Source organism: Manis pentadactyla, chromosome 5 (assembly GCF_030020395.1).
Source record: "Manis pentadactyla isolate mManPen7 chromosome 5, mManPen7.hap1, whole genome shotgun sequence".
NCBI lineage: Eukaryota > Metazoa > Chordata > Mammalia > Pholidota > Manidae > Manis > Manis pentadactyla.
The window spans coordinates 83356555-83372730 of NC_080023.1; the positions used below are offsets into that span (position 1 = coordinate 83356555).

At 40.6% G+C, this 16176-nt stretch overlaps 1 protein-coding gene across 1 annotated transcript in view; it reads left to right on the top strand.

Moving 5' to 3' along the window:
* The first annotated feature begins 477 nt into the window (after window positions 1-477).
* METAP1 (methionyl aminopeptidase 1) overlaps window positions 478-16176 on the top strand; it is a 69604-nt gene continuing 53905 nt past the window's right edge. The window contains exon 1 of the mRNA XM_036914056.2: window positions 478-666. Within this exon, the coding sequence (XP_036769951.1) occupies window positions 553-666 (114 nt within the window). The 5' untranslated portion in view covers window positions 478-552. The remainder of the gene's footprint in view (window positions 667-16176) is intronic.

Here is a 16176-nt window from a genome sequence, read left to right on the forward strand (position 1 = left end):
GTTTTCTTGAAGGAGCGGTGGTCCTAGGCCTCGACGCAGACACGATCAGTGAGAAACAACTTAAAACTGGGAATTACTTTCCTCCTCCGAGGAGCTGCAGGGCGGACAAAAGCCGAGTAGAGCACCCTTTCCAAACGCCTGCGAGTGTGGGGACTTTCAGACCCCTTGATTCAGTAGGGGCGAATTAATCAGTCAGCCGGGGAGCTACCTCTACCGGTGCAGTGAGAGCGCGGCGAGGGGGCCTCTCCTCGAAGGCGTAGGCGGGGCGGGGAGCGGCGGGAGGTCTGGGCTGGGCTCGCCGACAGCCCCACGTGCACGCCGGCCGCCGGGAGGCGGGGCCCGCGGGCGGGGGCGGGGCGCCAGTTGCGCGCGCTGGGCGGGGCGCGCAGCGCGGCCAGGCCTGCCCTGCGCTCCTCCTCCTACTGCGCTCAGGCCCGGCGCCGGAGCTCCTCCCCTGGCTCGGCCTCCCTCCCCTCTCTGCCCTCCCTCCACCCAACCGTTCCTCCTTCCCTCCTCCTCCTCCTCGGTAAGGCGTCCCGGCTCCCAGGCAGCATGGCGGCGGTGGAGACGCGGGTGTGCGAGACGGACGGCTGCAGCAGCGAGGCCAAGCTCCAGTGTCCCACCTGCATCAAGCTGGGCATCCAGGGCTCGTACTTCTGCTCGCAGGTAGACACCGCTCCCCCACGGCGCGGCCCAGCGGGCGGGCCCCCTCCTCTCCGCCTGCCCTCCCGGCGGGTCGGGGCGCGCTCCGGCTCTCCCCGCTGCGGGCGCGCGGGCGGCGCTTCCTCCTCCCCCAGCCGCAGCGCCGCCACCCCTCCGGCCTTCGGGGATCCTCGGCCCCTCCGGACGCGGGTGCGGTCCGCCGCCGCCATGTGGGCTAGGGGCGGAAGCAGGTTTGCCCCGCGTCGTCCCACCGCCTGGGGGCGCCCCTGGTAGGGGCTGGTTCGCGCCCAGTATCCTCTGCCTGGTGGGGGCGCCAGGTGTGCGGGCCGCCGGGACAGGTGGGGACTCCGAGGAAAGGGGCAGTCCCTGTCCTGCGAGTTCACAGTCGCACTCCCGCCAGGGCTCAGGTCTCGGTCTCCGTGGGGGTGGGAGGCGGGGCTGGGTGGTCACTCTGGGTCCCAACAGGACTGGGGGGTGGGAAGAGACCCGCTGGGCCTCGAGGAGTGGGTTGCCTGGGGAAGGTGGGAGGCAGAGAGGAGGAATGCTAGCTCCAGCCGCACTTCTGTCCCTGTGTTTTACTACCGCGCTTTGACACTTAAGGAACTTTGGGGGTGGGGATGGAGAAGGGTCTGTAATTCTTTTCCTTCGGCATCCAAAATTGTTAATTTAGAAAACCGTAAGTTACCGGTATGAGTCACCGCTCTCATTTACTGAATTCCCACTGAGTGAAAAAGACAGTTCCATTAAGGGTTATGCTTTAAGGCTGTAGTGTGTTTTAATAAGTTTTGTGCAGTGGAGCAAACCCATCATTGAATGGGCTTCTGACTGAAACGTGGGCTCGTGTTTATGTTTACTGAAGAATATTAGTGTTCTGGCGGCATTTCAGTACTCAGAATATTGGCAGGGCTGTAGTGGTATGGCTCCTAGTTACAGTCCAGGTTCGTTGAAGAGAGACACATGAATATTCAAGTTTTAAATTGGTAGTGTCTTGTGGGGCATGGCGCATGAACAAAGAATCTGAAGACCTGACCAGGGCCCTGCCCGTGCCAGTTACTGTGCCATCTTGAACTAGTCAAGTTACCTAACCTTTTTGAGCTCTAGTCCCACCACTGTACAGAGGGGAAGATGATACTTTTGCTTACATATTTTACAGGATTGTTCTGAGAACAACCAAATTATCTAACGAATGTGAAATGCTGGTAAAACGTTAAGGCTTAAAAAAAAAGGCTGCTAGGACAATTTAACACTGTCCTATATAAAAATATAAATGAATAGGATGAAACAAATTTATAAGAGCAATAAATACAAGTAATGTAAATATTTTAAATGTAAACATAAAGATGTATGGAAAATAAACATGTAAATAAAATCGTTAAGTCTCCACACTCATAGATAACCACTGTTAGAGATCTAGCTGTGTTGCATAGGTCTTGTTTTTACATAGGATATGAACCTTGACCTTGTTAGTATCATTTGGAAAAAGTTGCACATGGAGAAGTGTTGCTCCTTCTAAAAATAGGACTACTCAACATTTTAAACCTGGTGTGAGTCCTTTTGTATCTTTAAATTTATTTTCAAATTCTAATTTGGTGAGGCCTTTGTGAGACCTGGACTTAAAAAAACAGTAACTTCTTTTTGGAAATTGTGTGCCATCTGAGTAGAAAAAATACAGTTTATGTTGCATTTAAAATTAAGTGGCGTTTTGTAATGCTAGATGAATCAATATGTATAGATGCTTATATACTGAGATTTTTTTTTTTTTTTTAAATGTATATATTTTTTTTATTGACGGGTAGTTGACACACAGTATTACATTACATTAGTTTCAGGTGTACAACACAGTGATTCAACATTTATATACATGATAATTCTAGGTACCAGCTATCACCATACCAAGTTGTTACAATATTTTGACTATATTCCTTATGCTATACATTACATCCCGGTTACTTATTTATTTTACAATTGGAAGTGTGTACTTTTTTTTGGTTGTTGTTGTTGTTAGGGCATCTCTCATATTTATTGATCAAATGGTTGTTAACAACAATAAAATTCTGTATAGGGGAGTCAATGCTCAATGCACAATAATTAATCCACCCCAAGCCTAATTCTCAACAGTCTCCAATCTTCTAAAGCATAACAAACAAGTTCCTACATGGTGAACAAGTTCTTACATAGTGAATAAGTTACATGGTGAACAGTACAAGGGCAGTCATCACAGAAACTTTTGGTTTTGCTCATGCATTATGAACTATAAACAGTCAGTTCAAATATGAATACACATTTGATTTTTATACTTGATTTATATGTGGATACCACATTTCTCTCTTTATTATTTTTAATAAAATGCTGAAGTGGTAGGTAGATACAACATAAAGGTAGAAAACATAGTTTAGTGTTGTAAGAGAGCAAATGTAGATGATCAGGTGTGTGCCTGTAGACTATGTGTTAATCCAAGCTAGACAAGGGCAATAAAACATCCACATATGCAGAAGATTTCTCTCAGAACAGGGAGGGTGAGGTTCTAAGCCTCACCTCTGTTGATCCCCAATTTCTCACCTGATGACCCCCCTGCGACTGTGCCTGTCTTAGGTTGTTCCTCCCTTGAGGAATCTCACCCGTCTCTGGCTAACCAGTCATCTTCCAGGGCCATACAGGGATATGTTAAGTTGGTAAGTGAGAGAGAAGCCTTATTGTTTGAAATGGTTAGCTTTTTATTTCTTTGCATATTTATGCCCCGCGGCTTCTATGCCCAGCATTTGTCTTGAGGTATCTTTACCACTTGGAGGAGTTATGATACACGGTAAATTTGATATGAGGCACGAATTTTATTTAAGAATTCGTTGTAATTAGGAAGGAAGAAGAAAAGCTATAGAAGTAGCAGGCGGAAGAAAACATGGGAAGATTGATTATTTCTTTGACATATCTTCTTGTAGAGTAACTTCAGCATGTATAGATTTTAAGCTACTACTTAAATTGCGCACACACATTAACATAATAGGAGTATAGTTACATAACCAAAGCATACCTGTAATTACCAGCCATCTCCAGTGAAACCAAGAAAACCAGTTAGGCACCCTAGGCATTTGTGAAAACTTATCAATGATATGATGGTTATTATCTAACTGAATTTGAATAGTTTGAGAAAAATCAGACAAATTAAAACAACCCATTCCTGGGCACTGTTCACATCCCATATGTTCTTTTAACAGTAAATAGTCTGTAGTTGTAAGATTTTGGAGCGCTACAATTTGCACTTCTCCTAATTCTTGGTTGAGTTCCAACAGTATAGATCCAGTCAAATTTGTTGTTTTACTGTATGCACAGGCCAGCTTAGATATCTCCTTCAGTCCCATGGCAAGTCCAGGAACTGGTGGGATGAGTGCATCTACAGCTGTAGCAGCGCGTGGATCTTTGTTGGGGTTTTTTGATGATCATCTTCTGGCATGAGTCTTCCCGAGAGTGCTGATGTTGGAAGTTCTTTTTCATATCGTATCTTAGTTCATTTTCGGGGTAGCCCAATTAGGCTTTGATCCTCTGTATAAACACAAACAGACCCTTTGCCTACACTTTTATATGTCCTTTATATCATTGTGTAGAACTCATTAGAGGTCACCACATAGGAACTGCATTTTTTTTTTTTAATCATTAATCTACACTTACATGACGAATACTTTGTTTACTAGGCTCTCCCCTATACCAGGTCCCCCCTATATACTCCTTTACAGTCACTGTCCATCAGCGTAGCAACCTGTTGTAGAATCACTACTTGTCTTCTCTGTGTTGTACAGCCCTCCCCTTTCTCCCACCCTGCTATGGATGCTAATCTTAATACCCCCCTACTTCTCCCCCCCTTATCCCTCCCTACCCACCCATCCTCCCCAGTCCCTTTCCCTTTGGTACCTGTTAGTCCATTCTTGAGTTCTGTGATTCTGCTGCTGTTTTGTTCCTTCAGTTTTTCCTTTGTTCTTATATTCCACAGATGAGTGAAATCATTTGGTATTTCTCTTTCTCTGCTTGGCTTGTTTCACTGAGCACAATACCCTCCAGCTCCATCCATGTTGCTGCAAATGGTTGGATTTGCCCTTTTCTTATGGCTGAGTAGTATTCCATTGTGTATACTTGACTTTAAGTCTGTGCGCGTCTTTGGGTTTGAGGTGAGTCTCTTGTAAGCAGCATATGGATGGATCTTGCTTTTTTATCCATTCTATTACTCTGTGTCTTTTGATTGGTGCATTCAGTCCATTTACATTTAGGGTGATTATTGAAAGGTATGAATTTATTGCCATTTCAGGCTTTAAGTTTGTGGTTACCAAAGGTTTAGGGTTAGCTTCTTTACTATCTTACTGTCTAACTTAACTCGCTTGTTGAGCTATTATAAACACAGTCTGATGATTCTTTATTTCTCTCCCTTCTTATTCCTCCTCCTCCCTTCTTCATATGTTGGGTGTTTTGTTGTGTGCTCTTTTTAGGAGTGCTCCCATCTAGAGCAGTCCCTGTAGGATGCCCTGTAGAGGTGGTTTGTGGGAGGCAAATTCCCTCAACTTTTGCTTGTCTGGGAATTGTTTAATCCCTCCTTCATATTTAAATGATATTCGTGCTGGATACAGTAGTCTTGGTTCGAGGCCCTTCTGTTTCATTGCATTAAGTATATCATGCCATTCTCTTCTGGCCTGTAGGGTTTCTGTTGAGAAGTCTGATGATAGCCTGATGGGTTTTCCTTTGTAGGTAACCTTTTTTTTCTCTCTGGCTGCTTGTAATACTTTGTCCTTGTCTTTGATCTTTGCCATTTTAATTATTATGTGTCTTGGTGTTGCCCTCCTTGGATCCCTTGTCATGGGAGTTCTGTGTACCTCTGTGGTCTGAGAGGCCATTTCTTCCCCTAGTTTGGGGAAATTTTCAGCAATTATTTCTTCAAAGACATTTTCTATCCCCTTTTCTCTCTCTACTTCTTCTGGAATGCCTATGATTCTTATATTATTCCTTTTATATTGATCACTCAGCTCTCTTAAAATTCTTTCATTCCTGGAGATCCTTTTATCTCTCTCTGCATCAGCTTCTCTGCATTCCTGTTCTCTGTTTTCTAGTCCATTAATGGTCTCTTGCATCTCGTCCATTCTGTTTTGAAGTCCTTCCAGAGCTTGTTTTATTTCTGAATTCTCCTTCCTTAGTTCTTGCATATTTCTCTGCAAGTCCATCAGCATGGTTATGACTTTTGTTTTGAATTCTTTTTCAGGTAGACTGGCTAAATCTATCTCCCCAGATTCCTTCTCAGGGGAAGATGTAGCAGATGCCGAAGCTGTCTGGATTAGTCTTGTCTGGATCATATTTTTTTGCCTTTTCATGTTGACAGGTGCTATTGACTGTCAGCTGGGAGGGCCAAAATTTTCACTTACTACTGGCCTTTCTTTACTGGGGCAACTGCGACCCCTAGTGGCTTGTGTTGGGTAATTGCGTGTAGAGTGGGTCTTTGTGTCTTGCCTGGCCGGGAGGGAGAAATTTCCCTTTCTGTGGGCGGAATTTGTCTCAGGCTGCTTCTCTGCTTTCGCAGCGCCCGATGGGGTGATGGATGGGGGGGCTGCTTGACTGTTTGCCTCCGTGAGGGGTCTCAGAGCTGTTGCCCAGGGGGTTAGTGCACCCGGTTTTCCCTGTAATTTCCAGCTGCTGTACTGTGACCTGGGTTGTTTCCGTCAAGCTGTTAAGTCCCTGTCCCTTTAAGACTTTCAAAAAGCCCCCGCTTTTCTTTGTCACAGGGGCATCAGCTTCAGCACCCACTCAGAGGTCTTACTCCCTGTTCCCCCAGTATCCAGGGCCCCCTGGGCATGTACTGTGTCTGCGCTCTGGCCCGGATGGCTGGGGCTGGGTGTTCGGCAGTCCTGGGCTCCGTCTCCCTCCCGCTCTGCCTATTGTTCTCCCGCCGGGAGCTGGGGGGAGGGGCGCTCGGGTCCCGCAGGGCCGGGGCTTGTATCTTACCCCTTTCACCAGTCGCTGGGTTCTCACTGGTGTAGCTGCAGTCTGGCCACTGTCCTGCGTCTTCTGGTCTCTCTTTTAGGGCTAGTTGTGTTTGTTGTATTTTCAAAAGTATATATGTTTTTGGGAGGAGATTCCCACTGTCCTACTCACGCCGCCATGTTGGCTCCGCCTCTATACTGAGATTTTAAAAAGATCCTATGAAACTGTTACCAGCAGACTCTAGAACAGGGTCCTTGGTCGTTGTCTTCACATATGAAAAGAATTTAACACCTAGACTTAAGAGTATGCAAGGAAGCAGTGCGCTTAGTTGGAGAAGTGAAGAAACAGAAACACCCTGATAGACCAAGGTAGACTGCTCAGGAGAGAGTCAGCCCTGAGAAGAATCAGCATAGCTCCCATTATGGGGAGCGAGAAGGTTCACTCATTAGTTATTAGGTCACCTAGCATGAGTAGGGAGGGTTTCAGTTAGCACATGCCCAACTGGATTACATACATACACATATGTTGCAAAGACATCTCATGTAGCATTAGCACATAAACTCTTTACCCAGGGGTGGGAAATTTAGTAGTATAATGAAGAAAAGGCAACTATTGGACACCAAATTTTCCTTATTCCCTTGTTTCGGAACAAACAAGTTGTTTCTTGGTCCACTGGTCATCTGACCAAGGGGTCTCTAAACCTAGGACATGGTGGCTATAAAACTTATTAAAACAATAGGTTAACATGAAAAACAAGGCGTAGTGGAACCTTACAGAGCTAGTGGTCCGAGTCACAAGGCATTTTGTCAAGACTTAGGTATGTGGGGTTGGACTGGTCTCTCCATTTTTTTCTACTTATCTCAGAACCATGTTCATCAAGCATAGATGATAACTCTCTTTGACATGGTATTATTTAGTACAAAGAACATTGGCTCATAGAGTTTGTGGAAAAATGTCAACAGTTGTGAAAACATGCAGGGTTTATTCAATATGGTGGGATTGGAGGTATTCATATTGGGTTCTGCAGGTGATTTCTGGTACCATTGCAATCAATACCTGTAGTCAAACATATCCCGGGTGGCTTTCACAGCTGTCTCTCTTCTTTCCTATTACCACCTCCTATAGTCAGTTTTTAAAATTTCTTACTAAGTCAGTTGTGGTCTCTTGACTCCATTCCCTACTATAGGTCCCCACCTTGCAAACAAATACCTACAAACAAACAAAACATTTTGTACAGAAATAATTTTACTCCTAGCATAGCACCTCTAACAAGTAGAATTACTATTGCTTGCAGGATTCTAGCCCCATAATCAGGGCACCTCTTCTGAATCCAGCTTTATTCTCTTGCTCTAACCAGAGGCTATATTCTTTTCTTCACTCAAAATGTCACTTGTCTTCTGAAATCTCAGCCATTCTTTCAGGCCTAGCTTGAGACTTTGATCAGATCACTAGTTTTCCTAAGCCAATTTCCACATTTGTGATGAACTAGGGCTTCTCCTTGCGACTTCTCTGATCATCTTCACTAGGACTGGTCTCTCTTCTCTTTACTCCTTACCTCGCTGGTCCTCGCTGCTTGGCTGTCTGGCCAGCTTGACTTTGGGAACAAACTGAGAACAAAGCTTCAAGAGATTAACAGAAGTAAACCTTTCCCAGTTACTCTGTCACATCACCGTGTGTATTAACATTTTATACAATCTAATTATCTCATTTGTTTTCTTGTCTTTCAGTCAGAAGGTGAGCTTCAGGAATAAACTCTCTTAATCCCTGCCCTCTCCTCATTTCTCAACACAATGCTCTGTGTGCAGTAGGTGGTCACTAAATAAATGTATTAAAAGGCAGAGTAGAGAGGTAGATGCCGCATGTGAATCACAGTGCCATCATTTACTAGCTGTGTGACTTTGGGCTAATAACCTCTGTTTTCTGTTACATCCTTTCAAAATGGGGCCATTAATAGTATTTACTTCAGGGTTTTAGTGAAGACCAAATACTAACTATATGCAGAACACTTAGCCCATTAGTAAATTTAATCAGTTAGCTCTTTTTATTGTTACACTGCATTTTGTGCTTAAGATAGAAATGTGTTTATCTAAGACACAATTGTAAGAAAAGTTTTGGTCCCTTAGATGCGTAAAACCTGTTTTACTTGAAAATTGAGCTTTTCAGTTCCTGATGTTTGATGGCATTTTTTTTATAGAAGCGTCTGTTCTTACTTAATAGTCATTTACGAGTTATAATAGTAGTTTAGTAGTTTACTCCTAGTCCCTGGGAGTTAGAGTATTTTGAGAATGGAGGCTATGCTTTACTCATTTTTGTATTTCTCATAAGTGCCTTGCACACAGTAAGATACTCAGTTCACTAAGTGAAAGGAAAGATCGATGGACCTTTGAAGGAAAGCAAAGAGCATTTAAGCCCTTAGTGAACAGCTGGGGACAGATGCTATCTTGTCTTTAAAGGATAAGCTAAGAAGGATGGGAGTGATTTGTAACCATTGATAAGGTGTAAGTATTTTAAAGGTAGTGTAATGTAAGTGGAAGAAGCCTGGGGTTGTAGTTGGATCTGGGTTTAAATCTTTGCTCACGTGTCCTTGGGTAAGTCATTTCCTTCTTGTATGAAGATTAATGGTGTGCCTTCTTCATGGGGTTGAGGGTTAGGTGAATAAGAGAGAGCATGCAAAGTGCAGTACATGGTTTTATAATGCATATAGCCTCCCATTTACTATAGTCAGTTATACGGAAGGTTTAAAAATGTTTTAAGAGAGGTATCATTTGTTTACGTATGTTTTTGAGTAAGTTCTTGGAAGAGGTTCTTTCAAAGAAGCAGTGGCAAGGTAAGGTGATGAGCTAACTGGGTCTCCAGGAAGACAGTAAGTGGCTGGGCATCTTGTAAGTTGGAGTTGGAAATTGAGGAAGGAATCGCCCTTCCAACACATAGCATCTTTGAAGCGCAGCCCTATCTTCTAAAACTGTTCTCCTTTGGTAACAAAGTTCCTGACGGTGGGGAGTGTTCCTGAAACTCATTTTCATCATCAGTGGAGACATTACGATATCCTTAGGGATTTTCTTTAATTCCTTATGTTACCTCACACTGCCCCTAGATATTGCTGTAAGTTAGGTGATTGGGTACAACTGTCATAGCTTCTTATAAACAGAAGTATAGGATGAAGGTATAGAGAGGTTGTGATTTTTTTGTTTAAATAAAAATAACTTCACTAGTATGTTTTTTTGTAGAAAAATTAGAAAGTATGGGTGCAAAGTTACCCACTGATGATATCTGTGAAATTTTTGATGTGTAATCTTACATATTTATGTATTATATACATTTATGTGCATGTACTTGCATATGTTTTTACAAAAATGGCACCACAGTATACATAATCTTAGGAAATTTGCCCACCCTATATCTTAACCAATATACTGAGGGTGTCTGTTAGAGCTATATTTATGTTATCCTTTGTATTGGCTGAATAGTTTACTATAGTATAGATATACTGTCCTTTATTTACTTACCTATGGTTGAATTTAGTTCCTTTCAATTTTTTAGCTGCTGTTTACATACTCTTTAGTAAGTATTCATGTAAAATTTAAATCATTTTGATTTACTCAGGGACATGGAAAAATGGTGGGACTGGTACAGGACACTGTGTAGGGTACTGTGCATATAGCCCCCAGGACTGAGCCATTCAAGCTGAGAGTAGTTCTCACAGTGCAGTCACTGGATCATTGGTGGTGTGAGGACCTTCTGGTGGTCAGTGGAGAGCACCTTTTATTGACATGCTTGTATTATAAATACCTGTGTTGGGATTTTGTCATGAATAGATCTTGTATTCCAGTAGAAACTGTAGAAAGCAAGCATCATTTGGTTGGTTTGTAATCAAAAGTTGCACAAGTCTTTACTGAGTTAATTTTTTTAAGAGAATGGAAGGACTGTTGGAAGTAGGTGTGATCTTACACTGGTCATGTAATCTGTGACAACTTTTGGTCACTTTTATCTTTTTGGTATGTCTTTTTCAGGTTTGGCATATTTGCAAAGTTTTTAGTTTAGTTGTGTATTTGGTGGGAGTGACAGACATAAGCACATACCTAAGCATGTATCCAGGTTTAGGTGTTAGGAGGGAGAAGCAGTAGTGTGGTAGGTAACTTCTGAATTAATATAGAATTGTCTTTGGTGTTAATAACAAACCTGTTTATTAGATGTAACATAGGCAGGAGTACTGTATAGAGAACCATTATGATTTTCTCTGAATTAAAGTTTTAATGTAATGAAATACTAGTATAATTATTAGTCTCTGCTCAATCCTGAACCTCTCCTGGCCCCATAGTTTTAATGTCAAGCATTTGCTTTTTCACACTTGGGCAGGCAGTGCACCTGCTCAACACTTAGGTCTTTTTATTTTGGTTTCTTTGATTGGTAATGAATCTTGTGTCTGGCTTTGAATAAAGAGCAGTTCAACACAGTGTAAGCTAGGCCTGCCTTCCTCAATGTGTGTGTTTGACAGCTATAGTTGAACCTGAGAGAGGGACCCTGTGGAACTTCCCCCAAATTGTATACACATTATGAATAAGCTCTGTCCTTGCAGTTAGGCTAAGGAGAAGAATAGCTTGCAATAGCTAAGTTGTAGAAAGAACCTAAATGTCCATGGAATGATGAATGGATAAACAAAATGTAGCACATACACACAATAGAATATTATTCAGCCTTAAAGAAGACGCAAGTTCTGCAGTATTCCACAACATGGATCACTCTTGAGGATATTATGCCAAGTGAAGTAAGCCAGTCATAGACAAGTATGGCATGATTCTACTTACATGAGGTATCTAAAGTTATAGGCCAGTTCGTAGAATCAAAGAGTGGAATGTTGGTTGTCAGCGGGTGGAGGGAGGGAAAGTGGGCAGTTACTAATCATCAGGTATAAAGTTTTAGTAGGGACTTCTTCCTCATATACCAGAGCTGTCCATGTCTGTTCAAAGTATTTCTAAAAACCCTGTTAGTAGGGGTCTGCTAGAGTGGCATTATCTAGGTCATAGGTTTAGACCTCTAAAGAGTGGTTAGGGTATAAATTATAAATTAAATTATGACTTAAAGCAATTTCCTTATCATCATAAAGTGGGAGGCAACAGAGACTTCATACTGTAAGCCTATATTTAATGATGCTGCCTTGATAAAAGGTGGAAAAGGGCAAACTTTTGTATCAGATTCTGAAGATTTCCCTGTCTTAGCCATCAAGTTATGAATTTAAATCGTTCAATAAAATAGATAAATATAAGTGCCATTAGGTTTTAAACATGGCATGGCTTTTTTTCCCCCCAGAGCATGGCTTTGTGTGTGTGTGTTTGTGTGTTGTGGTGGGGGTGGGGTATTTATTTTATTCCTAATTTTGTTAGTTGGTATTAGTGATGGATTTGACCTTTTTGAGTACTGATACCTTTGCACTGCTCACTACTAAACAAATGTGGAGAAAAATACAGGTGCTGTTATACATGAGTAGTTAAGTATTATTTTTAAACAAGCTTTTAAGTACCTTAAAGATAGACAGGATCTATATATAAGCATTATTATTTTTTGCTAAATTACTTTTATTAGATGTTGAGTAGAATTAAAAACTAATAGTAAATCAACTGTGGGCTCTAAAGAAACATGCCATAGTAAATGCCTGTGTACTTACCACCTAACTTACTAAAAGGAATATTACTAGTGAAATAAGTAAGACCAGAAGGCTCCCGTGTGTCCCTCACACAAGAGGTACTCCCTATCCTGAATTTTGTTTATCATTCGTTTTACCATATTTTTGATTACTTGGATAATGCATTATGTACTTGATATTTTTGAAATTTTATAAATGAAATTATTGTATCACTGCTTTCTTTGTTTAACATTATGTTTCTGAGATTAATCTGTATTGCATGCAGTGCTAGTTCATTCATTTTCATTGCTGTATGATATTCCAGTGAATGAATGTATCATAATTTATTCATTCCTTTGTTAATGGGAATTTAGGCTGTTCCAGGTTTTTGCTACTAAAAACAGTGCTGCTCTAAACATTCTCGTACTTAACTCCTGCTGCCTGTGTGCAAGAGTTTCTCTTGTTATCCAGGAGAACATTTTGGTTCATAGGCTATGTACATGTTCAGCTATATTTTGATGGTGCCAGATTGTTTTCCAGTGTGATTCTACTTACACTCCCATCATCAGGAACTATATTGTTCCATACATATTCTAGCTAGGGCTTGGTAGTAATAGCCATTTTGATTTTTGTCTGTCTGGTCCTTTGTATTAGTTATGATTAGCAGCATTCATTGGGGTATTTTCATATCTGTGAATCTGAATTTAAAGGTGTACAGTTAATATGTAAGCTAAAAACATTTAACTATCCTGAAGAGGTTTATGGTTATTTGTATAGACAGAAAGTACTTAAAAAAGATAAATGACAAGGCAGTGCCAAGTAAAGTTATAGACAAGGATTTATTTTTTCCCTTTATTAAGCTTCCCTAGCTTTTTATTTTGATAAATTTCAAAAAGGCAAGTTTAAATAATAATATTAGAACTAATTGCAGTATACTCATCATCTAAGTTAAGATTTTGCTCTATTTGCTTTATTTATGTGTGCTGTATGTGGTCATGTATGTATTTGTTGAAACATTTGAGAATAAGTCACAGACAGTATGACACTATACCCAGTAAATATTCAACATGCATCTCCTGAAGACAGGACATTCTTGTTTGTTAACTACAATTGAAGAGACTAGTCAGTTGTCTTGTAGAATGTCACACATTCCCGATTATCTGATTATTTTCTCATAGTTTCCTTAAATTGTTCTTTTTTCCCCTTTATTTTCTATAAGCCAGAAATTATGTCCAAAGGCCTAATTAGATTCTGTCAAGATCCACTTGACAAGAAAACTCATAGGTGATGCTTTGTACCTCATATTGTTTCACATTGGGAGGTACAGATGCCTGGTTGTCCCAGTCCTATTGGAACTAAATTTGATCACTTGGTTAAGCAGGTTGTTACCAGATCACCACTGTAAACATACATTTTTCATTTTGCCGTTACCGTGTAGTCCGTGGGATGATACTCTGGCACAATGATAATTTCCATTTTTTCAGCAGTCTTTCCCCTAGTGGTTTTAGCATCCATGATGATCCTTGCCTGATAATTATTTCAGTGGGGATTGCAGTGGTGATTTCCACCCGCTACTTCCACACTCACTCCTCATTCTGTCATGTAATAGCTGGTATTTTTTTCCCTGTAAGGAAAAGTTTTGCCTCATTAACTGGTGAATAAACTATATCCCACCTATTCCTACTACAAAGACAGATAATATGTTGGTCACTTCCAATGGTCACAAGTTGTTATTTTCTCATTTTTCAGTTTAGGTACCTTTGGACTTTTTTCCTTCATTAAATATTAAAATTGATTACAGTCCCTTTTGATGTTTCAAATTGTCTCAAATTCTGTCAGTGGTACTATATTCAAAGTGGGTTCTATATCCTTTGGCCCTCTATTAGTCTCTGATTGCTTCCTAGCTTTCTGGCACAAGACAAATCAGATTTACCTTGTAATTTCCCTATCCTATTTACCTTGAATATCCCTATTGATCTGGAATCAATCCTGTCTCCAAGGAGCCCTGGTTTCTCGTAGGAATGCCTTGAGGAATCTAGGTTTGGGAGGTAAGTGTGCAACATGCTGCTAGGAGGAAGAGTAGTCTTCTTCAAGGAATTTTGTGGATGGCTCTGGGGAGGACACAGAACTGCCAAAGGGCAGCTCTCAAAGTAGCATAGTAAATGGGTGAAAAATGGTGTAGGTAAGGACAGGTCCTAGAAGGCCTCCTGGGAGAGGTGAGTTCTGAACTGGATTTCGATAAATTACAAAATTTGAAAAGGTAAATCAAAAGGTGTGTGTTAAGGTGAAGGAGAAGACTTTCTCTCCAGGGGAAGGATGTGTTACAGCAAGTAGATTTATTGTAGTGGAGAGTTTGAGGTACAGAAATAAAAGGAAATAAAATTACTTTTAGGGATAAGAGACCTTGCTGTTCCATTGAGTATATTTTTTTAAAGCATAAATATCTCATTTTGTTTTTCCTTATGAAAAGCAGTACATGATCTTTGCATAAGTTTAAAACAGAAGTGTATAAACTGAGGACTCCATCATGATCATTTAATAAGAGAATGTTGACTGTTTGGTTATTCTTTTCCTGACTTTTATCTATGTATTACATAGAGGTTAAGAGCATGGATACTGTCTTAAGAGGGCCTGCATTTAAAACCTGGTTTTACCATTAATTAGCTGTTTGTTTGTTTGACATGTTAACTAATCTGTCTGTACCTGTTTTTTCATCTGTAAATGGCATAGTAATAATTGTACCTACCTCTTAAAGTTGTCATGAGGATTAACAGCATTAACACATAGTTCCTAAATCAGTGCTTGGCGTGTAGTAGATGTTAAAATGTTAGCTGCTGTTTTATTTTTCCAAAACAAAAATGGGATCATTGCTCTTATGTTGAGCTATATAATTGTGTAACTTATTAAAAAATGGGTGTCTTTTTTCTTATTGTGGTAAAAACCATATAAACTTTTCCACATTAACCAGTAAGTGTGCAGGTCAGTAGTATTAAGTATATTTACATTGTTGTGGAAGAGATCTCTAGAACTTTCTCATCTTGCAGTATTGCAGCTCTGCATTTATTAAAACAACAACTCTCCTTTGCTCCTTCCTCCCAGTCCTAATAACCATCATTCTACTTTCTATATCTATGAATTTGACTATTTTAGGTACTTCATACAAATGGAATCATACACTGTCATTTTTGTGACTGGCTTATTTCACTTAACATGTCTTTGAAGGTTCATCCATATTGTAGCATGTGACAGGATTTCTTTCCTTTTTAAGGCTGCAGAGTATTCCATTGTTTGCTATACCACATTTTGTTAATTCATCATTTGGTGGACATTTGGGTTGGTTTCACCTCTTGGCTGTTGTGTATAGTGCTGCTATGAACATAGCTCTTTGACCTGTTTTCAGTTCTTTTGGGTATATATTCACAAGTGGGATTGCTGGGTTATTCTATTTAAAAATTTTTGAGGAACCATGGTACTATTTTTCATAGTGGTTACACAGTCTCACCATGCTTTACAATCCCACCAAAGTACCCAAGGGTTCCAACCTCTCCCCTAATACTTGTTAATACAGGTTTTCTTTTTCTTTTTTTGATAGTAGCCATCCTAGTGGGTGTAAGATGTTATCTTATTGTGGTTTTGATTTGTATTTTTCTGATAATTAGAGATGTTGAGCTTTTCATTTGTTTGTTGTCCATTTATATATATATCTTTTGAAAAAAGGTCTGTTCAAGTCCTTTGCCCATTTTTAAATCAGGCTGTATGATTTTTTTCTAGTTTATTTGTAGGAGTCTTTGTATATTCTCTAACTAGCCCCTTATCAGATATTGGTTTGCAAATATATTTTTTTCCATTTTCGAGGTTACTTCACTGTTGATTGTGTCCTTTGATGAACAAAAGTCTTAAAGTTTTGATGTAGTTCCTTTTGTCTGTTTTTGCTTTTGTTA